General features: G+C 38.4%; 1 protein-coding gene across 1 annotated transcript; it reads right to left on the bottom strand.

The window, feature by feature from the left end:
- Positions 1-344: 344 nt before the first annotated feature.
- Positions 345-12,433, bottom strand: FBXO43 (F-box protein 43). Its single transcript, XM_058564715.1, has 5 exons — positions 11,728-12,433; positions 8,031-9,510; positions 5,019-5,121; positions 958-1,161; positions 345-856 (listed from the first exon to the last, which is right to left on the bottom strand). Exons 2-5 carry the CDS (start codon positions 9,491-9,493, stop codon positions 608-610), a joined length of 2,019 nt encoding a protein of 672 aa, XP_058420698.1. The 5' UTR covers positions 9,494-9,510; positions 11,728-12,433; the 3' UTR covers positions 345-607.
- Between the last annotated feature and the right edge of the window lie 3,088 nt (positions 12,434-15,521).

Raw genomic sequence — 15,521 nt, forward strand, 5'->3', positions numbered from 1 at the left:
TTCCCATTGTAAATAACCACAAACGTCTAATAATTTACTTTTTAAATCTTTTTAGTTATCAATATTAAGTAAATTTTATTTAACCAGAAGTCTGCCCAAAAATGACACTCATTAAATTAAGAGAAAGATTGAAATTATGGAGTAAATTCAATAGAACTTCTGAAAACATTTTATTTATATTTCATTTCAGTCAAAATACTCATTTTGCAAATCTATAAGGCCATGTGCCTCAAGTTCAAAATTTGTAATATGATTTGGAAAACTATTTTTAAAATGTGATTGAAGAACATTTCAACACATGGTGATGAAATGCACAACTTTTAATGCTACACGAAACAGTTAAATACATATATATGATAACATGGAAAATTCTTTATTTAAAACACAGTTATTAAAATGGATAAAAGTGACACAGTAAAATAAAATTTTCTCAAAACTCACCACTTTAAAGAAAACATAAAATGACATGGATTACAATATATACAAAATAGGAAATAAATCATCATCTGTCATTAATGGGAAAATTTGCATGCTTTCAAAATATTCATAATTTTAAATCAGAAAAACATTGCTTAGGGGGAATGCTTCTTTTATATTTAAAGTCTCTTTAGAGGCGTTTTAAATTCCGCTTACTCTGGGCACTTCCTGGAAGAGCATCTTTTCTATTTCTTGGCTTTGCTGTTCCTCTACTACACTCTTCAGACCCATGGTAAGCACACAAACATAACACACAAAAGTCAAAGCCACAGGCAGTGCGGCTACACAGTCCCCTTTTCTTATATGGCTGGTACTTAGCAGGGGACTGGCACCTTGGGCAAGGTTTTAATGCTTCATCAATAAAAAGTGTTTTGGCAACCTGCAGTGAAAGCATACACACTAAATCTTCCAGTTTCATACAGAGAATTGCTTTATTTCAAACTCTGTAAATATTTATTCCTAATACCTTATGATACTCACCTTAACATATTCTTCCTGTTTACTACTTAAATGAGAAACAGAAGAGCTTGCTATAGGTGTCAAAACTTCTCCCCAAGGAGAAAACGTTGAAACTTGTTCTTTCTGAGAACCTGGTGTCCTAGCCTGAGCTTGTACAGATCTTAGAGCTGATCGATTTAAAAGACGGAGCCGAGTGGCAGCATCTTCAACATTTAATATAGCCCCCTGTGGTAAAAGACAAGAGGGGTCAATACTGGAATATCAAGAGCTCCAGGACAGCTTTCTGATGCACATGTATTTAAACGTTTGGATGTGGTTTCATACCACTAGAATTTTCTCCCTAGACCATTCCTTTTTAGAAAAATTTTTTTCTCTCATCTAACATTTAAAAGTCAAGAAAATATAAAAAGAAAAAATTAAAACAATAATGCTAGGTTTAAGTTTACATGATTGGCTATTTGCATGGGTGGGCAAACTTTGCCTGAAAAGGGCCAGATGGTGTATATTTTACACTTTGCAGGCCAGGTAGTCAGTTATTCAACTGCCACTTTGGCAAAAGCAGCTGTAGAGATACATAAATAAAAGAGCAGGGCTGTGTTCCAATAACACTTACTTTAAAAACACAGGTGACAGACAGGATTTGGCCCATAGACTGGAGTTTGCCAACCCCTGTTTTAAGCCAAGGTCTAAGAAGCGGTGAATCTTTTTAAAGTTTGCTGTGGGATATCATGGAATTCTTTGAAGGTTTCTCACCTTAGCCACACGTCAGAAGAATGGGCCTGGTTAGACCATGAAACCCAATTTGTTTGGCTGGTTTTTGTAATACTTGTAAATATTTGATTCATTTTTACAGTTAAGTTTTAAACAGCTTTGGTATTTTCAAAGGAGAAAAAAAATCTCTTATCTGAACTGGATTTTCACATCACTCAAATAGTCAGCCAAGTATTATTTTCAACAATTAATCCTTATAGCTTTCCATTTTGTTAAGGTTGCTAAAAGAAAAAAAATAGGAAAGCTGTGGGGTTTTTTTTTTTGGCATTTTTAACCAGTTATCAAAATAAAATGTACTGTGGGTGAATTTTCTCATGTGTCCAACTATGATTGTGTTTCCTCTTCCTTGATAGTCTCCCTTTGCCACAATTGGCTCCAACAGTGGGGAGAGCTAAAACGTGAAAAATCACAGTAGGATAAGTATAGGAAATGAGGATAGCTGTTCACGAAAAATTATGTGATTAACAGTTTAACAACATATGCATAAGTGTAATGAATGAATATTGGTTTTCAGAAATTAGAATGAATACAGTTGAACTTTTTCAAGGACTCCATACATCTCTTTATATTACATTTGTATAAATGATTTGCAGCCTAGGCCATGCACATGACACAAGAGCATACTAAAATTTTGATGGATTTCAACACAGTTGGTAAGCACAGTGATTGTGCATGCACCAAAAAAATGAATAGGGATATGTTGAAGCAAATTTCAGCCACAGAAGAAACATTTATTCATTTAACAAATATTTATAGAACACCTAAAGGTGCCAAGTGAATAAAACAGTCTAATCCCTGTCCTCCTGGAGCTTAAAATGTGTGCTAATATCTCAACCATAGGAGGCAAAGCAGTCAACAAAGGCATATGTTTATGAATGCCAAAATTTTTCAAAACATAGTCATCATCATGTTACCAGAAAAGAGTAAAGTCACCTTATGGTTGTTCATTTCCATGCTTATAACAAAACAGTGAAGAATACAGTAAATTAAGAATTTCAATGGAAAAGATGTGGTATCCCAATTCTAATGCTCATTCTCACTGCTGCAAAGCAAACAGAAAAAATTGAGATCCTATTATATGTAGCTGGTCTGTGCCTTCTAATTTTCACACATAAGGAGCTTTCAGTGATGCTATACAAGTGTGAGGAAAACTGTCAAACAACTTAGTTTTATGACTTTTCTGTTTTGATTAACGATATACATTAGGACAGGTCAGGTAGAAAGCAACCAGTCCATATCAGAATAGGAGGGCAAAAGGCACCAGGAGGGACGTCTCTGAGGAGAAGAAGGAACAGGTAGAATACCTGATTTGTTTGGACTTACACAGAGGAGATTTCCAGTTCTGGTGGATAATAGGAGATGAATCAGGGATCTGTATAGAGAAACACTAAGCAAAGAAAGAAAGAAACTGGGCAATTATTAACTCTGGAAAAAAAAAGTTATATGAGAAAAAAGGTGTAATCATAGTGTACTACACATTGCAGCTGTCAAAAGTCATAATAATCTCAGTTCAGTCTTAATAATGTCAGCACTTAATTCTGATTCACTCCCAAATGATGGTGATAGGAGAAAGAGCGAGAGGGATTCAGAGAGACAGGTGGGTAGACAGGTAGTGGTAGCAGGGGTGAGAGGTTAGAAAACACACTTAATCTCTCTCTTGAAAAAAAAAGCAAAGAAATAGCAGTAAAGGTATGCTCCTTAGAAATGCAGAGGTAAATATCAGAAGGAACAACTAAAGAGTTGAAAGTGATTGCCTTGATGGGGCAAGAATCCAGAGTAGGAAGGGACAGGGCAGGAGAATATGTATTTTGTCATAAGCTTTATTGTCCAATTTGACTTTTTTAGCCATGTACTTGTTTTACTTTGAAAAAAAATTTAAAAAGCAAATCAAAATAGGAAAAAAAGTCCAAGTAAGGAAAACAGGATAGTCCTTTAAGAAACCAAGTTAAAAAAAACTGGTGGCCAGGATATGAAGATAGAACATTTTATCTAGAATTACCTGAAATGTCACCAAAAACAACCACATTTTCTTCCTTATAGGATGTAAGGAGTACATGGAGGTAAAAGCTTAATATTAACAGGTGCTTGCTTAAAAAATTAAGTCCTTAGCATGTAGGGAAGCACTCTAAAAAGAAATGCTAAGAAGGCAATTAATATCTTCACTATTAGAAACTCCCAGAGCCAGCAGCTGCAGAAGTAGCCAGGAGCTGTGACTAAGTCATAAGGCAACATCATAGGTGAGAAGGTAAAACTTTTCTTAAAAGTAAAGTAGAAAGTCAACATTTTAGTTAACAGCAATCTCTAATATTTCGTTGTAATGAGAAACCTACCAATCTGTATCTAGGTGTTCATATTTGTTTATGCCATGCTTTACATCAATTACTATATTTAGTCAAATTAGAAATTTACTTATGTTATTAAATACTTTTTACTAGAACAAGAATAAGGGAGTAAACTCTCAGAGTTTCTTTTGGTAATGATGCCTAAGAAAGGTCTAAAAGTGGAATATACAATAAATATGGGTGCCAGAGTCAGCAGATGCCTATTATATAAAGTAGCATTCCTAGGAAGAATTAATCAGCTTCTGTAGGACTTTTCTTGTAACTTCAAAGCTGGACCTCAGATCTTCAAGGGAATACAAGTTAATGTATTTTACTAGCACTAATCTGCTATGCTTACTAACCTCCAGGCCTTCATGTATGCTATTCCCTCTGCTGAAACACTTTTCCCTATCTTCACCTGGCTAACTGCTAACTCATGATTCAGGTCTCAGCTAAGATGCACTTTTTCTGAGAAACCTTCTCTTGATTCCCAAGTATCAAACATGCCTCTTAAATGTTCCAATAGAACTAACTCTGGGCTTCTCCTAACACACTTGTATTGTAACCACTTGTTTACCCATATCACCCACAGGGTACAAGCTCCAAGAGAGCAGGGACCATGTCAGAAGTGTTCATCATCATAATCTGAGCAACTGGCAGTAATATCTACTCAAAAGACTGGATAGAAAGTGCTATAAGGATATCTAATTATGAATGGGGTCCAGTATATCATTGGTATTCAAATACTGCTAACAGCACATACACTTAAACAACAACAAAACTCAACAAGTTGTTCTTGATGCTAGGTAGTCTACCCCACTTATGGACTGGATGGAAATGGACTTTGGGAAAAGTAAAGAATTTATGAGTGAATGTTTACTAAATGGAAAAGGTTAAAAGATAGCAGGAAAACCAAATTAGGCTGTCTAGCAATATGGGATTATCAGATATTTATACAAATCCATTTTAGAAAAATATTATATACATTACCTCAGAATATGTTTTCAGTTTTGTGATATAAATTTTCCTCCTCCGATTTGCTTTTTTATCTTGAACAACAATTTCACGCCAATTTCTGCTCACTTTCCAAACACTACAACAAAAAGATCAGTCCTCATATTGTACGTATTCCACAGGATTAACATTTTTTGCATATGGCAATTAATAAGAAAAACTGGTTTTAAAGATTTTGGACAGTAAATTTAAACCTAAAAATTTACATTAAAAACATGACTTGAGGGGCTGGCACCGTCGTGTAGTCATTAAGTTTGGTGCCTTCTGCTTCAGCAGCCGGGTTCACAGGTGTGGATCCCGGGTGCAGACCTACACCACTTGTCAGCCACGCTGTGGTGGCAACCATATACAAAGTAGAGGAAGATTGGCAACAGATGTTAGGTTAGGGCTAATCTTCCTCAGCAAAAAAAAAAAAAAAAAGACTTAATCTACATCATTGTTTCACCATATGAAAGAATTCCTATTAAAATATTAAATATATGCCAGCATTATATTGATAGATTATCATCTCATAAATGGTTAAGGGAAAAACACAGTTTCATATAGAGCCAATATGAGTCCACAGGGAGACTGATTACGAGGATTTAACTTCAAATGTGACACTAATATTAAAAATTTGGAACACAACATGCAACAAATGATTATCATCTATAGCACAAGAGGTTTTTTTTTTTTACCAATTTATCCTATTAATGTATTTAACATATCTATCATTTTGATTAAACAAACACAAGAATAATCAATCCTTCATTGGATGTACTAAGGGCTAAATGATAAATATTATTATGAGTAGCACTAAAAAGTTCCCGTTTTATAAACCAAAGTTTATGAGAATGAAGCAGCTAAAGAAAAAACACAATTTATGTCCACTGATTGCTTATTTATCAATAACTTTGACTATACTAATTGTTAAAGAAAAGGTATTTCTTCAACTGTTAATCTGGTCTTTTTTATTACTCTAACATCACAAATCATCAAAGTGAATAAGATCAGACAGCTGGAAGAAAAAGTTACTTGTTGTGGAGGGCCCCAAGTAATACTTGAGCTGTCAGCACTACTATTCTTCCAGCTACCATGGCCCGCCTCAGTTGCCCTTGCCTCTCCCTAAACTGATACATATGCCTTATATCAGATTGATGGGGAGGAATAGGCAGAAAATCACCTATTGATGGAGAAGAAATGAACCATATAACTGGGTATTTGCTACAGCTATTTCAACTGACCATAATCTCACATTACCAACAATAAACACTGCTAACGTTATACATGCATTCTGTAGTACAAATACTATAAATTTGGAGGGCTGAGCAAGAGAGGTAAGTATTGAAATATGACTGAATATCAACTGCTTCCACAAGTGAGCACCCAAAAGTATCACCCAATTTCTTATTTTGGCTGGTCTGTATCCAACTACTCCAGCATATAAAAATAAAATTCCTATATCTTAGCCATATCTTCAATTTTTAAACAAATAATTTATCTCATTTGAACTTTTTTGTGTTTGTGAGGAAGACTGTCCCTGAGCTAACATCTGTGCCAATTTCCCTCTATTTTGTATGTGGGACACCTCCACAGCACGGCTTGATGAGCAGTGTCTAGGTCCGCATGCGGGATCCCAGCCGCAAACCTGGGGCCCCCCTGAAGCAGAGCACGAGAACTTAACCACTATGCCACCGGGCCGGCCCCCTCAATTGAACATTTTTTAAAGGCACACACATATAGGTGCACTAATCTGTTTATTATCCTATTTGGGTTCCACCCAATCAAGTCTATCCAGAAAGCCCTTAAACCTTAGTAAGAGTTTTTAGGAAAAACTGGATTAGAAATCAAGGAGCTCAGTTATAGACCTAGATATATTCCTGTCTCCTTGAGTGACTGTTGATGGGTCTCTTAATTTCTCTGGAGTTCAGTTTTCTCATCTGCAAAATATGTGATTGGGCTAGATATCTCAGAAGGCTTCCAGCTACGAAATTCTACAATTCTCTACAATAGCGCACAACTAATTTATGGGAGAAAGGTGAAGAGGGGCTTTAATAGAAGTAGTGGCCATAAAAACAGCAAAGACTCTATGAACCAAACTCTTGACATATCCCTATTGAAAAAGAGGTTCACTCTCTCTCCTGCATGTACTCCTCTAACCATCACCTTGCAGAAATCCTGTTCCACACGGCTTCCCTCCTTCCTGGTCATGGCATTCCCAAGGGTCTTGTCTTCCGGGAGTCCTGCAACTCCCCAAAATTGCCAGTATGAACACAGTCTCACTTTAGTCTTTGTAGCCCTAGTTCCCACCCTCAATACTCCTAAATGTCTGACTTAGTTTCTCTTTAATTATGTAACAGCATTCAATATACTGAAATCTCTGTGAACACAAATTCTTTCGTTTCTAATTCCTTGAAGTTCTCCAAAGTAATTAACTTCCACTGCTGTGTTAGCAATGAAAATGAAATAATCCTCGTCTCCCTTGATCTCTGAAAAGACCAAACTCTAAAATGAAAGCTAACCATTGTTCTTGGATTCTAGAACTTAGATTAAATAACTACATGGTATCCTTCGTATGCTGTCATTTCTTAGTCTCCATAATGCTTTTCATTATTTCTGACCAAGTGTCATAACTTTAGTACAATTTGCAATCTGACAACAGGATGTGAACTATTAAATCATTTAATAACTTTCATGGAAGTTTGCCATCTTGAAAATTTAAAGTTCAACTTCCAGAAACTCTCTTCCCAAAGGACAGTGAAATGAACTTTATCCAGAAGATTATACTGTTGCTTCTAAAGCAGGCTTTTAAATAGAAGGGACTATACTAGTAAGCTCTACCAAGTAGTTCACTAAACCACCTTTGATAAAGTGTAGGACAACCAAAGACAGAGATAATAAAACAAATAAACAAAAAACAGGACGACTACCCCACTGATAGAAAAGCTTTTCAACTAAAAAAAAGTGATAAAAGGCAGTTTTATTTCAGAAAAAAATTTTATTTCTTACCTGCATAGGCTTTCTGTAGTCAAGGAATCTAAAACCATAGCAAGAATATGCTTTAAATTTCTATATTTTAATTCTGTTAAGATGTCCAGTTTTTCTATACCCATTTTCTTGCCAATTAGTCCTGCAAGTACACACTGTAGTACAGCAATTTTCCCCTCATCTCTTTCTTCTAGGAATTCATGTGTGCCATTTTGCTGGAATCGTTTCCTTTTGCTTTTCATAAAGAGCTCATGCACTAATTGCAAGGCTGGGGTCTTTGATAAATTCTTAAAGCTTAAAATCAAATCCCCATTCTTATTGTCACTGCTTGGCTGGCTCTCTGAGATGTCTGAAGCAGCTGCTGGTGTTGCTTCAGAGTCAGAATGGATGATCTCCTTCTCCTCTTCTGTCTCAGATTGTGAGCCTTGCTCCCGAAGGGTAGACAGTCTTCTCAACCTTCCAAGACGCCTTGACTTTTTTATGGTGTCCCTCACTTTGAGAGTTCCCTTATGTAGTTCTTGAAAAGAACTCTCCTTGTCAGAGAGCAAATCTTCTGATTTATCCAAGCAAAGTGAATTAAAACCACTGTCTTCAGGTGTTGAAATATTGCCTCTCACTTCAGTTGAAGGAGAAAGCCATTGACTTGCATTAAATTTAATGTTAGCTACAAGATTACTTACTGGAGTCACAAATATGTCCTCATCTGTTCCACAAGTTGTTCCACTAACAGAGGAGCCCCGAAGTTCGGGATATGTATTCTCATCGTTAAACCATAGACTGCTATCACTAAAGTCACGTGTGATAGAGTCTTTAAAATCATTGCCCTGAATTGGAGATATACATTCAACTTCAAATAGGCTACAAGCATCTTTGGAATCATCAACTGTGGAAGTCTTCTGTTGAGAAAAATTTAGTCTCAATTTTTGACTGCTGGAAGTTGCTTCTTCTGTTTTCAAAGCGCTAGTAACTAAAGGACTAAAATTATTTTGCCCTGGAAAACCCAAAGCACTGCTTGGAATATTTTTTCCTAAGTTGAGAACTTGGCTTGAACTACTTTCTAGAGAACTATTTTGTGATTCAAAGTCCCCCTTTAGAAGAGAGAAAGATATGTCCAGCCTTCTGCGCAGTAAAAATTTTTTCCCACTGACTTTAGGAGTTTCACAAAGTTCTGGGGTTTTATTCTTTTCCTTCCTAGGGAAGACAAATCTCTTTTTTTGAGTGGGAGACTCTAAAGGATGTGTTAAGCCCAGATTTGAAGTTTCTGGATGTTCATAGTTTAATGTTGGGCCTTTTTCTGTCTTTCCAAAAAATTCTTTATCTGTATTATCAAAGCTGCAAGATTTTAACAACTCTTTGTAGCCACTATCTTGAAATGAAGATGTGGAACAAAAATCTCTGAAGCTGGAGTACTTGAAATCGACAGTAGGAGAGTCCACCTCATTTCCTGCTCCAGTGCATGCTTGACCTGAATGACTTTCTGACATCTTCAAAATCTCTGTTTCTACAAAGTGAAAACAAATTTCATTCTTCCTTTGAAACGAGCAGCCTAACAGCCTACAGCAAAATACATTATTTGTTATGAGTACAGATAATAATAGAAAATTTTATGGCAATAAAAAAAGTTACTTTAAAAAATAAATCTATTCTACAATATACTTATGTGTATCTTACTTAAAACAACTTTTTGACATCATAAAAAACAAAACTTTCAGGTTATAAATATTCACAGATTATTTGACTAAGCAGAGTCTAAGCACCGTGCACAAATATTTTCTTGAACTACACTTGAGGAGAAAAAAAATCTGGAAGCATCATCTTTAGATGATGTTATTACCTAATGATTTTAACAGCACTAAAGTACATAACTGTAGTTTTAATATTCTAGCTTATTTGTGCTGGCCTAGATCTAGTTAGTTGGATATTTCCTTTCAAAGTTCTGGGATGTAAATAAAGCTGCTTAAAAAAACTATATGCTAATTTTCAAACATATCTTTGGGAAATGTGTCAAATGAGTGCTGCCACTAGATTTCACTGCAATTTGGCTAAGCAACTCCAGGATAATTATTCATACTTGTAACATAGACCCGTCGCAGAAATCCAGTCCCCACGACCATTCACAAAGTCTGAATTCCCAGACTTATACCTTTGCAAAGACTCTTTGGCTCACTGACAAATTACTAACACATTCTTCATGCACTAACCAAAATGAACCATTGCCCCATAGATATAAGGCCATTTCAAACCTGGCATGTTACCCTCATTCATGTCTCATCTTCTAAATATTTTGAGACATAAGGTCCAGTTGCAGGCGTGAATTCACAGGTAACAGGCAACTATTTGTGGGAAACCCACCCTTTATAATATTCTTGAAATTGAAAATAAAGAATTCAAGTAAATTACTTAAAGAAGAAATGTGACTCAGTAATTATATTTGTAAGGAATGACACTAGAAAATACTTTACTCTTTAGCCTTTTCAACAGTATCATCACATTCCTTCTTTCTAGAACCTCAATTTAAATAACTCAAAGGAAGCTAAGATAAGAAAGTTATCATAGTTTCTGATATTTCTCCAGATTACTCAAAGGACACTAAGAAAATTGTCATTCTTTCAAAGTTATCTCCAGACCAAATACACAATTTTTCTCTATTAAAAGACCCTGGGAAGATATAGTTTAGTGACTATAATAGGAAAGTAATTTATGCCTAAGTTACATCATTTAAATATATGAGTGAATGAGTTTTTTTAAAAAACCAAATTGCTACTCTAACCACAAAACGAAATAGTTTCTTTACAGTATAATGATCATTAGAAGATCATTATTACTGGGCCAAGTATCTAAGTGTTTTTCAATCTTTTAAACCTATACCCCTTTTTGGTAAATCTTCCACATGTACCCTTCTGATCTACATCCCCTCAGACGGTGAGAATCACTGCTATATCTTCTGTACATGCTTACCGGCCAAGATCATCAAACTTTGCTTTCTGTAATTTGTATTATATTTTTTAAAAATTTTTGTTTTCAAAATATTAAGTTAATAAGATAGAATATGTCTTCAAATTACACCTCCTCCCACGAATGTTTCTCCCTCTATGAGAATCATTCTATTAAGTAACAGTTTTCACTCATGTTATTTGGTAAAATTAGGTCAAGGCGTCCTTTTAAAAAGTTAAAACAAACATAACTATTCTGCTACTTCTCCACTAGGTGTCTCATCATACTAGAATTTGGGAAACAGAGGTAAACAGAAACAGGGCTGGGATGCAGATATCATCCTCTCCCCCTCCCAAAAAACCATAGACCACTTGTTACAAACATAAAAACTTTCTAGTACTTTTTGCTGTTCATCTACACATTTGAAGTTGTCTCCAACGTGCTTTCTCTGTTGTCATCATGTTCATCTTTCTACTACTCCAAGATGTCAGTCTCAAACAAAACTTAGCTCTTCAAAACTTAATTTTTTAATTATTTTAAATTATTCATGCAAAATTATGGAATGCCCGCTGACATTTAATTTTACCGATTCACCAGTTCACCGATTAATCAAACAATCTCCTCAATATTAATTTTTGTTTTAACCAGGTTCCTGATAAAAGAGTTGAGAACACTTATCGCCACAGTGCTCTTAAAAAAAAAGCGCTTGTCAAATCAGAGAATGAAACTCATTTAACTATATTAAAACGAAATTTCCTTCAGTTGTTAAAGTGGAAAATCTTACCATCAGTAAATCTTGAGCTCTTAGATGTCAAAGTTATGTAGGCTTCCAAACAAGAAAATCTCTCACTTTGCCTTTAAAATTCATGCCAAAGTAATGCTACTCAAAGAGAAAACTTTAGTTTGAACGATTAATTGAAACGTGCCGTAGCACGATGACCGCTCAAATTTGAAGGGTACCAAAAGGACACGCTGCAGGGGTTACTTCTAACACTTGAAAAGGCCTAAATCACTTTGAATTTCCTTCACCTTCCAGACAACAGTAATTTTAATATCTGTTTTCTCCAGCCAGTCTTGGAACTGAGGCAACTCCCCGATTCGGAGACGACGCAGTGGCAGCCGCAGCGCTGTCAGGCCGGCCCGAGGCGCTGTGGGCAACGGTCTCACCAGGGCGTCAACTAGCCCGCTCGGCCCTCCCGGACCCTCCCCGGGCCAGGCTGGCGGGGGAGGCTCGCTCGGCTCGGCCGCCGCGGTCCGGGGCCCAGAGAGACACCGACAGGCCGAGGGCGGCCGGGCGGCCCCTGGAGCGGAGCGAGCGGAGAAGCGAACGGCTTCGGGCGCCTCTCTAGTCCCAGCACCTGGAAAACAAAGTGGGCGCGGGGCCGGGGACGCCCAGAGGCCCGCCAGCCAGCATACACCTGGGGTCCCCCGCTCCCGTCCACCTGGAGCCCGAGGCGCGGCCGCGGGGCGGGGAGGGGAGAGGGGCAGCGGCTGCGGGCTGCGCCGGGGAGGAGCCACAGCCTCGCCCCCAGGGATGCCCGGCTATGGCAACCCCCACGCCGCGCTCGCGTGCGGCCGCCGCGTTTCCCTCCTTCGGTTTGAACTGCCCGCCCTGAGTAACCGCTACGCGCCGCCCCGCCCCGCGCCGCCCCTTCCTCCGGCTCCGCTGCGCCCCCGCCGGCCGCCCCGCGACCTGCAGGTCCCCGGCCCTCGCCTGCGCCAGAGGAGGTCTCGTCCTCTCCTTCCCGCCCTTCCAGCCCTCCCCAAGCACAGCGAGGACCTCCTAATTTGATAGGCTTTTCCTCTCCCCATTCTCACTGTGAGGAGGATTATGGAGAAAGGCTGATAAGTCCTACAGTGGGATGCCATTAAAATAATCAAAAATAATGTAGGAGAAGATTCACTTGAAAATGTTTCCTGAGATAATCAAGTGTAAAAAGCAGATTACAAACCGAATGACTCCTTTTAGAAGTATCGATGTACACAGGATAAGGTCTGAAAGGTATGACTAACTCGGTTACAGTATCTTTAGACGTGATTATGCTTCTTTTTTAAGCATCTAAAAACGGATATTTTATTTACTGGGCACCTATTATATGCCAGTCTCCCTCCTTCTGCTCTTGGCAGCTTCTTTCTGCATCTCCTTTTTCTGGCTTCTTTTCGTCTGTCTATTCCCTAAATGAGCTGTCCTACCTCAGCATTTTTCTTACTTTACCGGTCTGTGCTTACATAATTCTCATTCAGAGCTTCAACCATTACTTTTAAGCCAGTAACAGGTGCCACCACCACTCTTCTCCATCTGGATGCCCTTTAGTCATCCTAAATGCCATATATCCAAAGCCAAACTCACTAACAATGATTAAGCCTCACCTATGTGCCAATTATTGGGCTAGGTCCAGGGAATACAAAGATGAGTGACGCACAGTTACTGTCCTTAAGGGGCTGACCGCTGTAAGTGCTGTAACAGAGGAACGGTAGTAGCACAAAAGAAAGACGGATGGACTAACCCTATCGGAGAAGAAAGGGCAGAGCTAACTTCATCAAGACCATGATGTGAGATGGATTTTGAAGGACAAGTGGCAATTTAAAAGGCAGATAGGTGATTCCAAACTCCAAACATAATGTGCAAGAGCAGGAAAATTGAAACAGTTGGGCACATCAGAGAAACTAAATAATTGATTATAGCTGGAAACTAAGACTTGTTTGAGGAAAAAGAAAAGAAAATTCTTGAGAAGGGAAAGAAGTCAAGTCATGGAGAGTTTTGGATGCACGTTAAGAGTCTGACATTTATCCTCTAGGCAATGCAGAGCATTTGAGAAAGACCACTCTGGCGGCAGAATGGAGGACAGAGGAAGAGAGGTGAGGGTGGCTGCCAGGAGACCAGTTAGGAAGCTACTGCATTACTCTGGAAGATAGTAGGGGTGGGGAAGAACCTGGACTCGACATATTCAGTTGACAAAATCAACTGCATGGGGCAGAGGGTAAGAGAGTGAAGAGTACAAGTTTGGGAGAAAATAAGATGAATTTAGTATGAGGTTGTTAAGTTTGAGGAAACTGTAGGATTTAAGGTAAGGAATTGGTGAATCACACATTCCCCAAGACTGCACCTCTTGGAAGCCTCCTCCACACACTCAGTAGAGTGAGTAGTGCCCTCTCTAATTCTTCAAACAAATCTCTGTTACAGCCACTTTGCCCTTCCCTGCCTAGTATTTGTAAATCCTCCTTCTCTGCTGAATTGCGTCGTGTAGCTTATCGCCTTCTAAAATACCATATTATTTACTTATTTTGTTTAATGTCCTCTCCCCACTCCCACCATAATGTAAACAGGGCAGGGAATTTTGCCTATGGTTAAACAAAATCCACACAACCCCAAACACCATTTAAACACTGTCCTTTTCTGTTTCTCCAGCTATTTTATTTTTCTCTAGATATTTTATGACTGAAGAGTAAAAGAGCATATTATAACTCCCTTCCATCATTCAAAGAAGAATAATTTTTATACTCCCCCAAAAAGGGCAAAAAAGACACCTAGTTACATGTAGCTTGTCCTAGCTTAACTCATATACCCCAAATTTAAGCCACTGAGCTATATTTTCCTCTTCTTTACCCACCACAGTCTTTGGCCTTTTTGCTTCCCTTCTGAATTGGGTGCCATCCCATTACTGACCTCAGAATTCTAAAATCCATCTGTTTTCCACAAGATCTAATGCTTTTTTGGGGGAACATCCAGTAAAACATAATGGAAGACTTTTCCAGTCACCAAGACATTCAAGCTATGCAAGTATACTTTAATGAATATGATCAAGGAAAAAGGAAAACAAAGATTCAGGGGAAAAATAGCAACTTGCATCTCTATGACCATATAATAAGGAGTTAAAAGCACTAGTATCTAAGATGGCAAGACAAATACTCTCATTAGGAGAGGGCAATGCAATAATGTCTGGTACATAGTAAGTGCTCAAGAAAAGTTAGTTGTTACCATTGATAATAGCTTCCACTGACCATGCTCCACAGTGATCCTAAAATTACTGGTTCCTGCTGATAGGAAAGAGGGAGTTGGATTGGGAACTGGCATCAACATGAACTCTTGTTGAAATTCTGGATCTCTTTGCTACCACTTCGCATTACCCTACCCCTCTGTAGCGTCCCAGCACCCATTTGTATTCTACATGTGTTGATCCACTCTGATCTTCATAGACTGTGTTATGTGCCAGAATCATCTTTTTTTGTGTGTGAGGAAGATCAGCCCTGAGCTAACATCCGTGCCAATCCTCCTCTTTTTGCTGAGGAAGACCGGCTCCCAGCCAACATCTATTGCCAATCCTCCTCCTGTTTTCCCCCCAAAGCCCCAGTAAACAGTTGTATGTCATAGTTGCACATCCTTCCAGTTGCTGCATGTGGGAAGCAGCCTCAGCGTGGCTGGAGAAGTGGTGCGTCGGTGCGCGCCAGGGATCCAAACCAGGCTGCCAGTAGCCGAGTGTGCGCACCCAACCACTAAGCCAGGGGGCCGGCCCTGCCAGAATCATCTTGATACCCTAACTGGGAAGTCAGAATCCAGGACAGCTTCCAATGATTAAA

This window comes from Diceros bicornis, chromosome 21 (genome assembly GCF_020826845.1).
Source record: "Diceros bicornis minor isolate mBicDic1 chromosome 21, mDicBic1.mat.cur, whole genome shotgun sequence".
NCBI classification, from domain to species: domain Eukaryota; kingdom Metazoa; phylum Chordata; class Mammalia; order Perissodactyla; family Rhinocerotidae; genus Diceros; species Diceros bicornis.

Excerpts from the sequence above, each read along its gene's own strand:
- FBXO43 (XM_058564715.1), bottom strand. The coding sequence starts at position 9,493 with ATGTCAGAAAGTCATTCAGGTCAAGCATGCACTGGAGCAGGAAATGAG. Across the intron at positions 1,162-5,018 it reads AACTGAAAACATATTCTGAG|GGGGCTATATTAAATGTTGA; the intron begins GTAATGTATATA and ends CTTTTACCACAG. Across the intron at positions 857-957 it reads AACAGGAAGAATATGTTAAG|GTTGCCAAAACACTTTTTAT; the intron begins GTGAGTATCATA and ends CTTTCACTGCAG.